Source organism: Rhipicephalus microplus, chromosome X (genome assembly GCF_043290135.1).
Source record: "Rhipicephalus microplus isolate Deutch F79 chromosome X, USDA_Rmic, whole genome shotgun sequence".
Classification (NCBI taxonomy): Eukaryota; Metazoa; Arthropoda; class Arachnida; order Ixodida; family Ixodidae; genus Rhipicephalus; species Rhipicephalus microplus.
The window spans coordinates 35,506,372-35,522,028 of NC_134710.1; the positions used below are offsets into that span (position 1 = coordinate 35,506,372).

Below are 15,657 nucleotides of genomic sequence, written 5' to 3' on the forward strand. Positions count from 1 at the left end.
TAATTTTTTCATTGATCAGGAGGGATGCTTCTCTTCTAGAGCTTAGAAAGATGTCCCATTTTCTTTCAACATCATCTGTCGGTTCACCCTGTTGCATGCTTAGCATGTCTGTGTTCCCTAGAGGCTTCCTGACGTTTTGCTATGGCTCTCTTAACATCCTCATCCCACCAACTCTTGGGCTTGTGTCTTCTTTTCCAGGGTGACTTGTCACGTGCCTTAGCAAGCTCTAGCTCAAACAGCCTAATTACATTTGTGTATGTCCACACTGTTTTATTATCCTCAGTGATTACTTTCTCAATTTGTACTTGCTGAATAGAGGGATGAATGAATGTGCTCTACTCTTTAGATCGGGCGACGGCTAGCGTCACCTAGCTGTAATACTTGGTGAACGAACGATCGCAGCGCCAAAGTCCCCTCTAGTTAATTTTAGGAAACTATATGGAGGCTGCTCAGGCTGGTACTGCATCGCGCAGGCATCGCCATCGCCCACTACTCAGTGTTCTGTGTCGGAACGTGCATTGCCTGTGTAGTTTCGTTGAGGGTGGATCTGCATTTCGTGGTTAAAAAAGTTTGGCATATTGAATCGGCAACTTTTTGTTGCTTAGGCTGTAGTCATGGATATTGAATATTCTGTAATAAGCCAGCCTCCGGTCGACGAAACCGATGACACCATACCACTACCATGCTGTGGTAATGGTCTTCCGCTGATCCCTTTGCCAGAACTACCTATATTTAATGTTCTAGAAAAACAGTACCTAGGAAGTCTGCATCAGCCCGGGCTCACTGTGAGTTTCTTGTAGTCACCTTGAGCGTTGTGTTTCTTTGAGCGCTTATGCTTGTTTGTATGTATCGCAGAATGAAGTCCGCTTCGGCATTGGACGAGGAAAGATATCAACGCCTTCCTCTGTGAGTATCGCACCTGCCATTCACGCACTGCATTTGTGACGCTTCCTCAATTTGTCTGGACTTTGCGTACTAGCTCGAAAAGTTGTGCGCCTGCCTTTGTTTTGACGATGCCATGAGCGTCGCTTGCAGTGTAGGAGTGCCGGGCAATATTCATACAAGCTATTCGGAGGTTAGAATACCTGACGCAAGTTTGGCTTGCCTACTAGTCGGTATTGCATTGTAAGTTCGCGTACTACACCTCGAAGACCATGGTACAGAAAGTTAACACGAGTTGTGTCGCGTTACTGCGCCATGGTGTCTCGGCGCAGATGTTCAATATATATATATATATATATATATATATATATATATATATATATATATATATATATATATATATATATATATATATAGTTATAAACTTCGAGAATAGTGCAGTATAGGAAACAAAACAATAAAATATTTATTTAATCCTAACAGTTTCGGCTGGTGGACCAGCCTTCTTCGGAGGATGTAAGTGAAATGATACAAGTTCCCGTAGCAGAGGGTCACCCTCACAGTTTAAAGACCGTCCAAAAAAAAAAAATAGAGAGAAAAAGACAAGCGGGCGAACGAGGTAGCAACAGACAACAAGAAGCAGAAGAAGGAGAGGAACTAGAAAGGAGCGACGGAGAGCCGCCGGTCGTCGCTCCTTTTGTGGTGGGTAAGTCATTGATAAAAGATGAGAAATAGTGCAGGAGCCAAAACGCTACTTTGAGGAATTCTGGAGGTGACCTAAATAAGTTTAGAACGGGTGTAGTTAACTTGTACAAATTGCGTCCGGTTGGATAGGTAGTTCTTTCATCATCATCATCATCATCATCAGCCTGACTATGTCCACTGCAGGACAAAGGACTCTCCCATGTTCCGCCAGTTAACCCGGTCCTGTGCTTGCTGCTGCCAATTTATACCCACAAACTTCTTAATCTCGTCTGCCCACCTAACCTTCTGTCTCCCCCTAACCCGCTTCCCTTCTCTGCGAATCCAGTTAGTTACCCTTAATGACCAGCGGTTATCCTGTCTACGCGCTACATGCCCGGCCCATGTCCATTTCCTCTTCTTTATTTCAACTATGATATCCTTAACCCACGTTTGACCCCTAATCCACTCTGCTCTCTTCTTGTCTCTTAAGGTTACACCTACCATTTTTCTTTCCATTGCTCGCTGCGTCGTCCTCAATTTAAGCTGAACCCTCTTTGTAAGTCTCCAGGTTTCTGCTCCGTAGCTAAGTACCGGAAAGATACAGCTGTTATATACCTTCCTCTTGAGGGATAGTGGCAATCTACCTGTCATAATTTGAGAGTGCTTGCCGAATGTGCTCCACCCCATTCTTATTCTTCTAGTTACTTCAATCTCGTGGTTCGGCTCTGCGGTTATTACCTGCCCTAAGTAGACATAGTCTTTTACAACTTGAAGTGCACTATTACCTAGGTAGTTCTTTATCAATCCACAAACGGGCCCCTTGCCTAATGTGTGTTCAAATTTTAGCATTAGTTTTTGGTGTGATATGCGATCAAAGGCTTTTCAAAAGTCAAGAAAAATAAGGTCTGTCTGATTTTGTTGATCAATGCTACCCGAGATGTCATCAAGTTGAGTGACTGTGGATGATCCCTGTCGGAACCCATGCTGCGCTGGTGATAGAATGCTATTCTGCTCGAGGTCAGTATATGTCTGAGGATGATGTGCCATGCCTGATGTGATGTTGTCAGCCACGTTTCAGTCACTGCTATGAAGTCAGGCTCAATGCTGAGAAGCAAGGTTTCAAGTGATGTTATTTTTGGAAGTATACTGCGAGCATTCAAATTGAGGAAACTTATTTCTGGGTTGAATTTAGGCGGTGAGACCGCAATGTGCGTCTTTCTGGTTCTCAGTTTTTTTAGCACCAGGCATGTCAGATGTGTTTTCAACGAGGATTACCTTATTAATCTGTGCGTCCCATCGGTAGGTGGAACCATTAATACAAAGTTTACTGTTTCTTTGTTTTCACGAAGTTGCACAGTTGTTTTCGAATCTCGCCCACTCAAGGGGAAAAATCGTCCCCGATGGAAAAGTTAGACCCTTTGAGCTTGTTAGTTTTTTTTAGGACCTTCGTTTTATCACGGAAGTCAAGTAACTTCATTATCACAGGCCTTGTTTTCCCAGATGTAGGTTTTCCCAGTCGGTGGATTCGTTCAATTGAAACTGGTTGGAGTTTCAGTGTCTTTAACGATTTTGTCGTTAATTATTTCTTCAATAGATTGGTCGTTTTTCCCTTTTTCTTCTGGCACGCCATAAATAAGTAGGTTGGATCGCCTTGTTCTGTTTTCTAGGTCGTCTATCTTTAGTTCTAGTGAACATACTACTCTTTGTAAGTGTGCAACCTGGTTAGCACACTGTCGAAATTGCACTGTCCAGGCATATCGATTTTTCTAGCTTTTCATTGAGCGAGTTTAGCTGGTTTTCTTCGATGTTTTTAAGATCATCAGCAATTTGCTATATTTGTTTTGCTAGTTGGGACATATCAAGGCCAGGGTTAGTCTCAACATCTCCCGACAAGAGCAATAATTCCTTTAGATACCAAGTCACATATAGCGCCTAGTCACGTATAGCGGGGCATAGCAGCCTAGGGCACGGCAGCACAACCAAGCAAAGATTATTCGAGCGGTAGGAATTGCCAAACGTTTCCTCACCTGCACGATATGAAGGAATGGATTATTTCACATGTCTGCAGTGCCACCGTGCCCTATGACGAGCTCGAGATGATTCTTTGGTTTTGTAGTGGTACAGTATGCCGGGAGCGCCGCCATCACGTAGAAAAATCTGGTGTCACACAAGGCAGTAGAAGCGCTGTGCTCCAGTCGCCAGTTGCCTCCGTCAAGTATAAGCCGCGCAGTCAGTCTGTTCGGCAGAAGCGTGATGGTCGTTTTCGAGGCTGGGCCACTTCCTTTCCGAGCTGTTGGTATCAGCACCAGTGGGCCGATAAGCTGCGCGTTATAAAAGAATGGATTATTCCGCATGTATATAGTGTCACGGTGCCCTATGCTTAATCTGTAACATGATGTCCAGCATGGATAATTTAGTTCTGAAACCGATCATGGTATTTATTTATTTATTTGATACTGTCAAACCGTGCTTGGGTCATTACAGGGAGGGTGTCACAAAGTACATAACGTTCAAACAAAAAAGAAAAATTCAAAAGCACATATAAATACGAGATGAATAACCAACAACAGAAAAATAAGAAACAAACAACAGTGACTATACACATAAAAATCAAAGAATAAATGCTGACAACAGAATTCAGCATGCATCACTACAAAGAAATCTGTCTCATGCATTTTTAAAATTCACTGATGTTGTTTGTTGCACAACCGCATTGGGTAAACTTTTCCACATATCTATTGTGTCTGGGAAAAATGAATGGCGTAAAGTATTCGTGCATGTGAAATAAGGTTTAATTGCTCTACTATTATTAAGACGATCACATCGCCTTCCAGGGGGCTGAAGATATAAATCCTTTTTTATTTTTGTTTGCCCACTTATAATCTTAAAAAGAAATTTGAGGCGATGTGCGCGCCTGCGATATTCTAAAGACTCAAGCTCACAGGACTTTAACAAAGCTGTGACTGAGTGTGTGCGTCAGTATCTACCGCATATGAAACATACTGCTAATTTTTGTATTCTTTCAATTTTTGTCCACAACACCTTCTGGTGAGGCGACCACACAATACTAGCGTACTCTAAGACGGGACGTATGAATGTTTTGTAAGTAGTTAGTTTTACATCCGGTGTGGCATGTTTTAGTTTTTTCTTTAGGAAATAGTTTCTTGTTTGCCTTAGAACAAATGTTATCTGTATGCGAGTGCCATTTCAATGTGTGCATAATACTAGCTCCTAGGTATTTGAAACAAGCGGTATTATTTAAAGGGTGACTTCCAACGTGATACATGAATGACAATTCCCGCCCACTGGAGTGAATATGCGTAAATGTCGTCTTGCTATAGTTTATTTCCATGTCTCATATTATACACCACTGATCTAATGCCTGTAAGTGCCTGTTCAGATTAATTTGGTCACCTTCGTAAGTAACTGGGGAATAAATCAAGCAGTCGTCTGCAAAAAGTTTCACTTTAATAGGAGCCTCAACTAGTGAACATAGATAATTAACAAATATCAGAAAAAGAATTGGTCCTAAAACAGATCCTTGGGGAATGCCCGAGTACACGGCCAGTGGTCTTGAAATGTAATTATCAATTTTTACAGCCTGTTGACGTGCGGATAAATAGGCCTCTATCCATTTTAATACTTCTTTGCTTAGTCCTAATCTTTCAAGCTTGAAAAGTAATTTACGATGAGAGACCTTATCAAAGGCTTTCCTAAAATTGACACAAATTACATCAGTCTGCAGAAGAAATCGTTGTTTTTATTGAAATCGTGGAGCGTTTCAGCTAATTTTGTCACAGTAGAAAGACCATGCCGAAACCTATGTTGGCTTGCGCAAAGTAACTGGTTAGAATCAAGAAAACTGAGAATATGTTTTGCTATTATATGTTCCAGAACTTTACAGCAAACCGATGCAAGGATATGGGCCGGTAATTGTTTACTAACGAACGGTCACCGTTTCTAAAAATCTGAATCACAACTGCATTGCACCAGTTTTGTGGAAGTGATCGCGTCTCAACCGATCTCACAAATATTATTTATAAATAAAACGAGACCCATTCTGCATATCTCTTGAGAAACTCTGTTGGTAGGTTATCCAAACCACTTCTTTTCTTCGCATCTAGCTGAAGCAGTAACTGAAAAACATCTTCGGGGTTGATAATAACAGTGGGAAGAGTCAGTTCTTCTCCATGTAGGTAGTGAGATGCGCAAGGATGACATGCTCCATGAGTTTGCCTCTACATGAACTCGGTGAAATTGGTCTAAGGTTATCTAACTGTGCTTTCTTTCCCGGCTTCGGAATCGTAATGACCTGAGCAGTCTTCAATTGACGTGGAATGGTTCTACTCTTCCAGTAGTGATCCAGCTGCGCCATTTGCGCCAATTTGCTACAATTATACCTTCCTGCGCCTTACTGCGCAAGTGTTGTTTTGTTTGCGCCAAATGCGCCAAATTGCACGAAAGAACCCGACTTTAGCGGATGTTCATTTTGCAGTTGGCAACAAGTGAATTTTTTTCTAGGTTGGCAACTGTTTACCATGTGCTTTGCAGCTTTGGTATTCGTCGGTGTCGTTCGGGTGTTTTCTGTAGGTTTTCGCGCTCATGCACAGCACGTCGTGTCGTTGCATGTGCGCCATGTGCTTGTGAACAACCAGTCAGCGAATGTTTGTCATCCCCCCGCTGTTGAAATGGACAAAAGTAAGTCGCTTTCTTTTTAAATTTTGTGGCATTTCTTAATAGCGCCCGTGAAATACTTTAGTGAATGCTTAGGCGATCGCGTAGCGCTGCTGGCATTTATTACCGGCCGCACTTTGCTATTGAATCAGTACAGAAGTTGCAACTTGCCTATAGTTCTTCCGATTTCTCGCTACTGATGGTTTTTGTGTTCGGAGTGTCCGAGCGCTGTACGTAGGCTTAGGAATGTGCGCCGTGCCTTGTTTCGTAGTGCGGAATATCCGCATTTGAAACGCGCAATCGCTCGTACGGCATGCAGCAGTTACACCTCCTACATGCTACCGTTCGGAACATATAATAGTGCGAAACGAACGAGCGAGTGACGCGGAATACACAAAGAATTTCTGCAGGCGGGTCGCTTTTGTTGACGTTAGCAGATCGCTAGATGGGCCGTATGTGCTGCCGGCGCGTCACGGATCGGGCGCCCCACCGTGCGAGCTGCTTGTAGAATAGTCGGAAAAGAGTGATTGAGCGTCGACCATGTCAACACAAGCAAGTCAATAAGCACCGTAATGTTACCGCATTAGCGGCCGCCGATCGTTGGGAATCCGCTATTCGTGACGTGCCGTTCCCAATCAGCTTTTTTAAATATTTAATTTAAGGAAAACATTGCTGTCGATTTCTGCTCTGGTCATCGCGCGCCGCGCCGGAAGGAAGCAAACCTCCAACATACATTAGCGCCTTATGCCGCCTTGCCAGCTGGGGCAATGCGTTTGTCTGCGGCCGTCAGACCCACGCGTCATCCGCATGGCAACTTCCTGTAAGTTGGTCGCGAGTTTTAGGTGTGAATGGTCGACAGACAACTGGCATCCCGATTCGCGCCATTTGTCGAGGCTGTACCCAAAATGCTTGCGCAAATATTTGGTGTTGGCGCCTTAGAGTTGGTATTTAGATCTTCCAATGAAGTAAGGTTGGCATTATGTTACGGGCTACCCTAAAAATAAATCTAGTAGTTACGTGCTCTTTTTACTAGCGTGCCTTTGTCGTGGGAAAATTTACAAGAGCGGAACCTTGGGCTAGTTGGTGCGTAGTCACATTTGCAAGTTTTTTATACTGACGCATTGACTAGGCTTGTATTTTGTCATGTTTTTAATCATCCTTTTTTTGGGCATATATATTCTTGCCACTCTGTGATATAAAGTTAGAAGTCAGTGCTCTTTCTGTCTACCCTGTTGCTTTTACCTATATTCACGCTCTGAAAAAAAACTTGGCAAAGTTTACTGTCATAAAGTTCGTTTCGCTCATGTTTTCAGATCGCAACACCATGTTCAACGCCTCTGTACTCAACGAGGTGGACTCCAATAATGATCCGATCAGTCGGTGGTGCAAGAGTGGAACCCGAAATACAGATGCATTTTGTATTCTTTGCAACTGCACCATTTCTTGCGCACAGCATGGAGCGGCAGCAGTGAAGCGTCATGCTGGGATGAAGAAACATATTGATGCAGCTGCTAGACACAGAGACAAGGACGGGAATCTTCTTCCACCCAAATTGGTGCAAGGCACCCTGGACTTCTCCAACGGGTCTGCTAATACATCACTTGAGCACCAAGTCAGCAAGGCAGAAACTACTTTTGCTTTGTCTGTTGTGGCCAAGGGAATTCCTTTTTCATGGGGAGACACGGCAACTTCGATTTATCACTGCATGTTCCCCGACAGTGACATTGCCAAAAAGTTTAGTTGCGGCAGAATAAAGTTGGCCCGCATTGTATCAGATGGACTGGGTCCCTACTTTAAAGGACAAGTGGTGACTGAGCTGTGCCAGCCAAATGTCTATTTTTCCATTATGATTGATGAGACGCCAAAGCCAGAGCTAAGGGTGCAGCAACTAGATGTGCTGGTACGCTATTTTTCCAGCAGCCAACAGGAAGTTGTTGTTGAACATGTCCAGTCATTTGATCTTGGGCGTGCAACCGCTGAAATAATTGTTGGCTGCATAGAAGAAGCAATAGCAGATCTTCCAAAGCAAGGACTTGTTTGCTTTTTCAGTGATGGCCCTAATGTTATGAAGAGCGTAAGAAACAAGCTTCAGAAGCATGTGGCACCAAGTTTGATTGATATTGGCAACTGCAATCTTCATAAGGTTCACAATGCATTTGGCAGAGGCCTGGATGCATTTGGCTTAGATGTAGAAGAAGTAGTGAGAAATATTTACTACTACTTCAAAGGTGCTGTCCGCGCTGAAGCACTCAGAGAATGCCAGGATACTTTGGGAATCTCTTGTCATGTATTTCTGCGCCACGTTTCTAATCGCTGGCTGACGTTACAAGACTCACTTTGCCGAGTTGAGGAACAGTTTGAAGCGCTTCGCACCTATTTTTTTAAGGGCAATTCATCTCGTCAACGACCTGACACCCAAAGCCTACACAACAAGCTTGTGTCGGCATTTTCTGAGAAACAACTTTTGGCCAAAGTGTTGTTCCTTAAGAACTGTGCGCAGCTTTTCAGTGGATTTCAGCTGCTCTTCCAAAAGCAAGAGCCGCTCTTGCACATACTTCACGTTGAACTTATTGTTCTAGTCCAACGAGTCCTCAGTCGGTTTCTTCGTCATGAAGCCTTTGCAGACAAGACCGCTGAACAACTGAAAAGGCTAGATGTGATGGATGCATCCCTTTGGAAATCAAGGCCGGAAGTTGGTACAGATACTGAAAAATCAATGCTTGAGTGGGACTCTAGTGAGAAGAAGCGGTTTTATCTTGGAGCACGTGCTTTTTACTTGGCCTGTGCCAAGGATCTTCTTCAGAAGCTTCCACTCGACAATAGAGTTCTTCAATCTGCTAGCCTCCTCAATTGGCAGTCAACAAATGTTGAATCGGAAGTGCGAGCACTGAAGTACCTTGTGTCTCAGCTTCCACAGGTAATCAAACATGAAGAAGTTTCCTCAGCCATCGATGAGTGGCATATGTTAAAGTGTGACTCAAACAGTGACCTCCTGGCACTTGGAGGTGAAAGAATTGATGTTCGTTGGGGCAAAATATTTGAACTGAAGTCTCCTGGAGGTCAACCAAAGTATCCATTATTGTCGAGGCTTGTCAAGTGTCTGCTGTGCCTGCCACATGGCAACGCAGACTGCGAACGAGGATTTAGCGAAAATAAGCGCTTTTATGAGAACCGCTACTCATTATGCATTGCAAGCATTAACGGGTTGCGCCAGACAAAGACATACCTCCGCAGGTATGATGGAGATGCCACTAAAGTTCCCTTGTCTACAGAGCTTCTGCAAAGTGTAAGGAGATCTAGAGCCCGATACACAGAGAGAACTGCAAGTGCACAGCAGTCAGAAAGCAGGAAAAGGCTTGGAGACCAAGACACTGGTGCTGATGTCGACGAAAAGCGACTTCGTAAGAACTTGGAAGAAAAGGTCACCTCAAGTAGGGCATTGCTGAAACGAGCAGAAGACATAATTTCTTCTGGTCTGCGTTCTAAGAGCCTGGAACAAGTTGAAGCTGGGCAAACTTTATTAGCTGAAGGCAACTCCGCTTTGAGCCAAACCCTCTCACAGCTGGAAGAACTAAGCAAGAAGGTGAGCAAGAGGACGTAAATGCTGCAACATGCACATCTTTCTTCTGTAAATAAATGAAAGTTCAAAACTCTCCTTACAGTTCGGTTTCTGGGAATTTTCGTCGTAGCTTTTAGTGTACTTTAATAAACTAATGCTACACCTGCACTACCTTCATTTTCAGTAGTGCATTAAATCTGATGGACTGGTCCATTTCTTGGTGGCTTTTAAAATCGGCATGCACGTGACACTCTAATTAATAATTGAGAATTGAGACAAATACGGTTTTATAGAACTGTGGTTGCTATCACAGCTTTAGTTTCAGCAATAATGAGAGATGTATTTTTGTAAAATAAGTTGCTGCTACAATTGCTGCTCCAAAATCGAGTGCCGATACAAAGGTGCTCCAAAAGAGCATTTTCTCTGCTCCAAAAATTGCTCCAAAAGTTGAAGTGGCTGGATCACCACTGACTCTTCCAACACTTCTCATGTATTCATTGAGGGCCTAAATGGATTTGTCGTCCAGGTTTCTGAGCGTCTTATTAGTTATTTCATCAGGTCCTGGAGCAGACCTCGGGATTAGTCGAGCGAGCTTGAATCTAACTTTGGCCTCCGTTATATTAGCATCGAGTATAAGGTTGTCCTGGCCCTTGTAACCGGGAAGTGGTTCTATTGTTGCGTCTGCGAATTACTTTTTTCGTAGCTCGTGGAAGAGCTCCTCCTCTTTTCCTGCATAGTTATGTATTACTTGTTCCAGCTTACGCCTTTGTACAGTCTTTGTACTTTGTAAGTCTAGGAGACTTGGAATGTTCCAAGTCTTTGGCATCTTGATTTCTCTATCCATCATGTTACACGGGGCTTCCCACGGTTGTTGGGTCAGCTGATTCACATGGAGCTCCATCTCCTTGTCTAATGCAGCTACCTTCTTTCTTAAATTACGATTGTATTTTTGTGTTTCCCAGCGCTTTTGGATGCTAGTCCTTGCCCCCCACAGATGCAACAGTTTTCTGTCCATCTTCACCATTCCCGCTTCTTCGGGAACAATTTTAGTGGCTTTGACACACTGTTGGAGCTTCTCTACTCATTTTTGTATATCTACTATGGTACCATGCGAATCCTTCTCTCGGATCTTGCGGAAATAGTCCCATTCTACAAGTGCCAGTTTTCTGCCTTTCTTTTTTTGAGGGCCTGCATGCATTATTGTTACTAAACTATAACGATCACTGCCAAAATTTTGCTGCGTGTTTACCCATCGCTAGTTCGCTACGTTCTTCGTAAAAGTTAGGTCCGGTGTTGTGTCATTACTAACGCTGTTGCCTATTCGTGTGGGCTCTTCAAGATTCGTTATCAGCATAAGGTCCTCGTATTGAGCGTCTGCCCATAAGTTGCGTCCCTTTGTATTCTTGACAGTGTATCCCCAAGCCGTGTGTGTTGCGTTAAAGTCACCGACTATGACTAGAGCCTGTTTCTCCGCTATGCTTAAGGCTTTGCGGAAAAGTGGACCATACTGGAGCTTCTGTCGCGGTGGGCTGTAAATGTTAAGCATGAAGAGGCTTCCTTCTTTCTTACGGGAGGGTATTATTTTTATAAGGAAATGGTCTATGCTGTGCATTCTGGTATCATGCTCAACAGCTGTGAGGTTTTATGTACCAGAGTTGTGACAGTCGCCTTCTCACCAGAAGCACTATACGACTTGTACCTCGATAACTTTGCCGTCCCCCCGGTATCCTGCGGGGCGATGACATCTGGCGCCTCCCTGTTTATCACGAATTGCTGCAGGTTCCCTCATTTCCTTCAGTACCCGCAGCAATTACACTGTCAAATAATGTACTGGTTACGTGGCGCCATGTTTATTTATGGGATCCTCCCCGGTGACCTTGCTGGTTTCTACTGTGGGTGTTCTGCTATACGATTTTGATTCAACCGGCCCCGCACCAGACGACCTAACGGTCTTTGGCGTGCTTTCTATTGCTAATACCCTGTGCTCGAGTCCATCAAATTATTGCTTTATTTCAACGTACATGCATGTAATTTGGTTTGTTAGTTCATCAAACATTTCTTTAAACAATCCCTTAACCTCGCTATTCAAAAAGTTGCCGGCCTTTTCTGCTTCTTCCTGCGCCCTCCTTTGAGTGAAGGTGACTCCCCGCTCATTTGCGAGGGAACAGATGTTGGGGCTCGATTAAGCATCGGTATTTTACTAACAGAGGGGGTGTTAGTCATTGTACCCGCTTTCCCCACTTCCTGAAGCTTCGCATTTTCTTCTTTCAGTTGCTTAATCTCTTCTTTAAGCGTTAGATTCTCTATAGTAATCTGTTCTAACATTTTTTTAATTTGCATCATTTCCTTTTCTAAGGCAGACCCTATAACAATACTTGGAGGGGCAGTGCTGAAGACCACACTTGCAGCGTGCTTGGTATAAAAAATTTGTTGGAACCATTAGATGAAACTAAAGCAGATGGTCTGGACGGCATCTTGCCTTGCGGGCTAAGTGCTGTGTTACACCAGCCTGTCTTTACTTTTTTGTTAACTTTTATGCATTTTCTCTGTGCCATTGACCTGCCACACGATTGCAATAACGCACACGTACCACTTCATAGTGATGGTTTGAGAAAAGATGTCCTTAATTATAGGCCTGCTTCCGTGACATGCATGCAAGTTAATGGAACACAATTTGCACGGCTGTCATGATTCATCTTGCCAAGAATAATATCCTAACTAAAGAACAGCACGGTTTCCGTAAGGGCTTGTCTTGCACTATCCAACTGATGGAATTTTATCATGATTTAGGGTGTGGAATTTTTGTGAAGGCCAGATAGAGAGTTTTTTTTTTAGGTTTTCGAAAAGCCTTCCACACGGTTCCCCATTCACTTCTTATTTGCAAACTTTATCAGTTGAGTATGATGTTATCAAACAAATTAAGAATTTCTTGTCTGAGTGCAGCCAGTGTGTTGTTAATAGTAAAAGCTCAAGGGACGTGCATGTCACATCTGGATTTCCACAGGGCTGTGCATGGGACCTATATTACTTTTTGTGTTTATTAATGACATAAATTCAGGTATTAGATCGTCCTTACGACTATTTGCCGATGATTGAGTAGTGTACCGAAAAATATCTTGTGATCAGCGATGTAGCAGCACTTCAGAGAGACTTGAGTAGAATACATGACTGGTGCAAATAATTGAACATTGGTTTAAATGCTGGAAAGTTCATTCAGATTTTTCACTAAAAGGCAAAAGCATTTATAATTAGCTATCCTATTGATAAGGAATTGGCAACCACAGTTGATATATCTAAGTACTTAGGCGTCATGTAACCCGCATATCAGCGAGATTGTGGGTTAAGCTGGAAAGGAGTTGAACTTTGTTCGATGAAACCTGAGATGTCGCCAGATTGAACTAAAGCGGAATACATTTACTACATATGTAAGACCTATATTAGAATATGCCTGTCCATTATGCAGGGATCGCACTTCTGCCCGAACTGCACCAAAGTGCGCCAAATGATATTTGCTGCGTCGACCTGATAAAATCTATGTAAATTGCGCCAAACTGCGCCGAACCGTCCATCTCAGGGGTCCAAAACCTGCGGCCCGCGGGGGACATGCGGCTTGCTGGGCAATTTTATGCGACTCCAGGCACAACATCAGCAACCAGAAAATCGCTAGACACTGTAATTGCAGCAGTATTCAAGTAACAATGATTAATGTTTTAATTACCTGGGACAGCAGTAAAGTCTAATGAGAGAATTCTTTACTTTCCCGTGAACAGGCCGTTGTCGCTTTGAAAAATTGGCAGCCAGTATTTCTGCGGAGCAATGAAGTTTGTCATCCTGCGGTGGTATCGTAACCAAAGCTCTCATGAGCGCAACTATAGCAGAAGGCTAGAGATATGTCACTGTTAACGATGGCGATTGCAGTGGTGTTAGTTTGAATTTACTTTACTCACGTACGCCAATGCCATATATATGTACTCTAATCGCAAACGAAACCCGTTTGCGAACATAACCCAGTTGCAGCAAAGAATGATTGCACATAGGAACAAAACCAACGTGCAACAATCACGACATATTGTTTATTTTGTAAAATAAAATGGTGATAGACAGCAAAAGGCCTCAAGTACAGGTTTGATAACCAGATTTTCCGGTTTAAGGACATCACGCTGCCATTGAAGTTAGAATCTGATGCAACGACGATATCCAGGGCATCCAATAAAGTGCACACGCGTGTGCATATGTATAGCTCTTTGTAAGAGCTCTATATTGAGGGGACACAAAAAAAAAAATATTTTTCTCGTATAGTCTAATCTCGATTTTTGAACTCGAAGGGGCCCGAATTTGTTTGAATTAAAAGAAGTTTGAATTAATGAAAGCTAAATGAACGGATGGCTCACCATGCAGGGGCGCATGTGCGTTGAGCTAACACACAAGGGGGAAGTTTCAGGAGACTTGCATTTATTCACAAATCGCAGGACATCCGTCATCAATTGAAGTAATCGGTGATGTGTGTATGCACACGTTTGCCTTGCAGCGAGTCAATCAATTTTGCACACAGCCTGCAAAGAATTTCTGCTTCGGCTTCAGCATTCTCTTGGCAAGAGAAGCTGCACGCAGCTATGTCCACAACGACTGCGTCTTCGCTGCTACCCTCTGTGCTGCAGCCGCAGCGTGGCTAGCACGGGATGAAAAAGAAGGAGCATCTTTGCGACCTTTTTTTTTTTCTCCTGCGCGTGGCGTTGAAAGGAGTAGGGTCTCTACGTGGCAGGGATGGAAAAGGGAGAAGCGTGGCACAGGCGCGTTCCAGATTGGCATTTGAGAGAGAGCAAACATTCCGCCCCAGCCTTTCCTTTTCTTCTTTTCCTACTTCGCGCGCAGCGTTGAGAGGTGCCGCCACGAGATTGGGCATGGTGCTGAGAGCATTTTCGGAGCGCGGTATGTTGGAATTAACTGTCGCAAGTGCTTGTGCATTCAAACTACAGGGTGTTTTCGCGCATTGGAATACACATAGCTTTTACTGGACCACAACGTCAGTTCTAATTAACCAGAAGCTTGAATTAAGCGTCTTCAAATTAATGAGATTTGACATTAGTAACTTACATTTTCATAATTCCAAAATCACCATGCTTGCCACGAGAACTCTCTTGGTAAGCAAGAAAACGCGCAAAAAGAAAATTCGGCTGGCTTCACATAGTTGCAATAATGCATCAACTGCCGTGACTTTATAAATCTTGCCGTTTTTTTAATAGGTCCTACATAGCTCTTAAGTACTAAAAACAAAGTAAACTGACTTCTGAGATGGCTCTAGACTTAACGTACTAAGTCGTGGGAAACTACTTTGAGCAAATGTCGCTAAAGTAAGAAATACACATTGAAATTCCTGATATCATGTGCAAAATTTCAGCATTAAATTCCAAATTAAATGTTTTATCTATATTTTCTCCCCAATTAATAAACCTGAGATGGGGAAAAGAACGACATAAAAGTTCTTGAAGCCCTTTTTAATCTTAAAAGATCCTTTGTTCTAGGTCGGCATTCATTTAATATTAAAGTGTTTGAGGTACTTTCTTGTTTGAAGGGCTTCATTATGAATATATACCTATGTGAAAGTGCTCCTAATAGCAAAACTGCTCCAAAACTAAAATTTTACTGCTCCAAAGTGCCCCAAAACTAATATTTTACTGCTCCAAAGTGCTACAAAACTAAAATTTGACTGTTCCAAGAATTGCTCCAAATCGGCGGTCCCTTGTGGGATCACTGCATTATGAAATCCATTGGAAGCAAATCTGATATCTTTGATAGAAAGTATTCAAAACGGAGTGATCAGGTATGTCCTGGGCAGGTACTGTAGAATGGAATACATT

General features: G+C 43.1%; 1 protein-coding gene across 5 annotated transcripts in view; it reads left to right on the plus strand.

Moving 5' to 3' along the window:
• The first annotated feature begins 468 nt into the window (after positions 1-468).
• LOC119175797 (uncharacterized) overlaps positions 469-15,657 on the plus strand; it is a 172,972-nt gene continuing 157,783 nt past the window's right edge. For 2 of the 5 annotated variants that reach the window (XM_037426773.2, XM_075876208.1), the window contains exons 1-2: positions 469-785; positions 856-906. In XM_037426773.2, coding sequence (XP_037282670.2) covers positions 615-785; positions 856-906 — 222 coding nt within the window. In that variant the 5' untranslated portion in view covers positions 469-614. Of the gene's footprint in view, positions 786-855; positions 907-5,888; positions 6,265-7,553; positions 9,896-15,657 lie in introns of those variants that run through there. The other 3 variants (XM_075876206.1, XM_037426774.2, XM_075876207.1) reach the window with 3 other exon arrangements.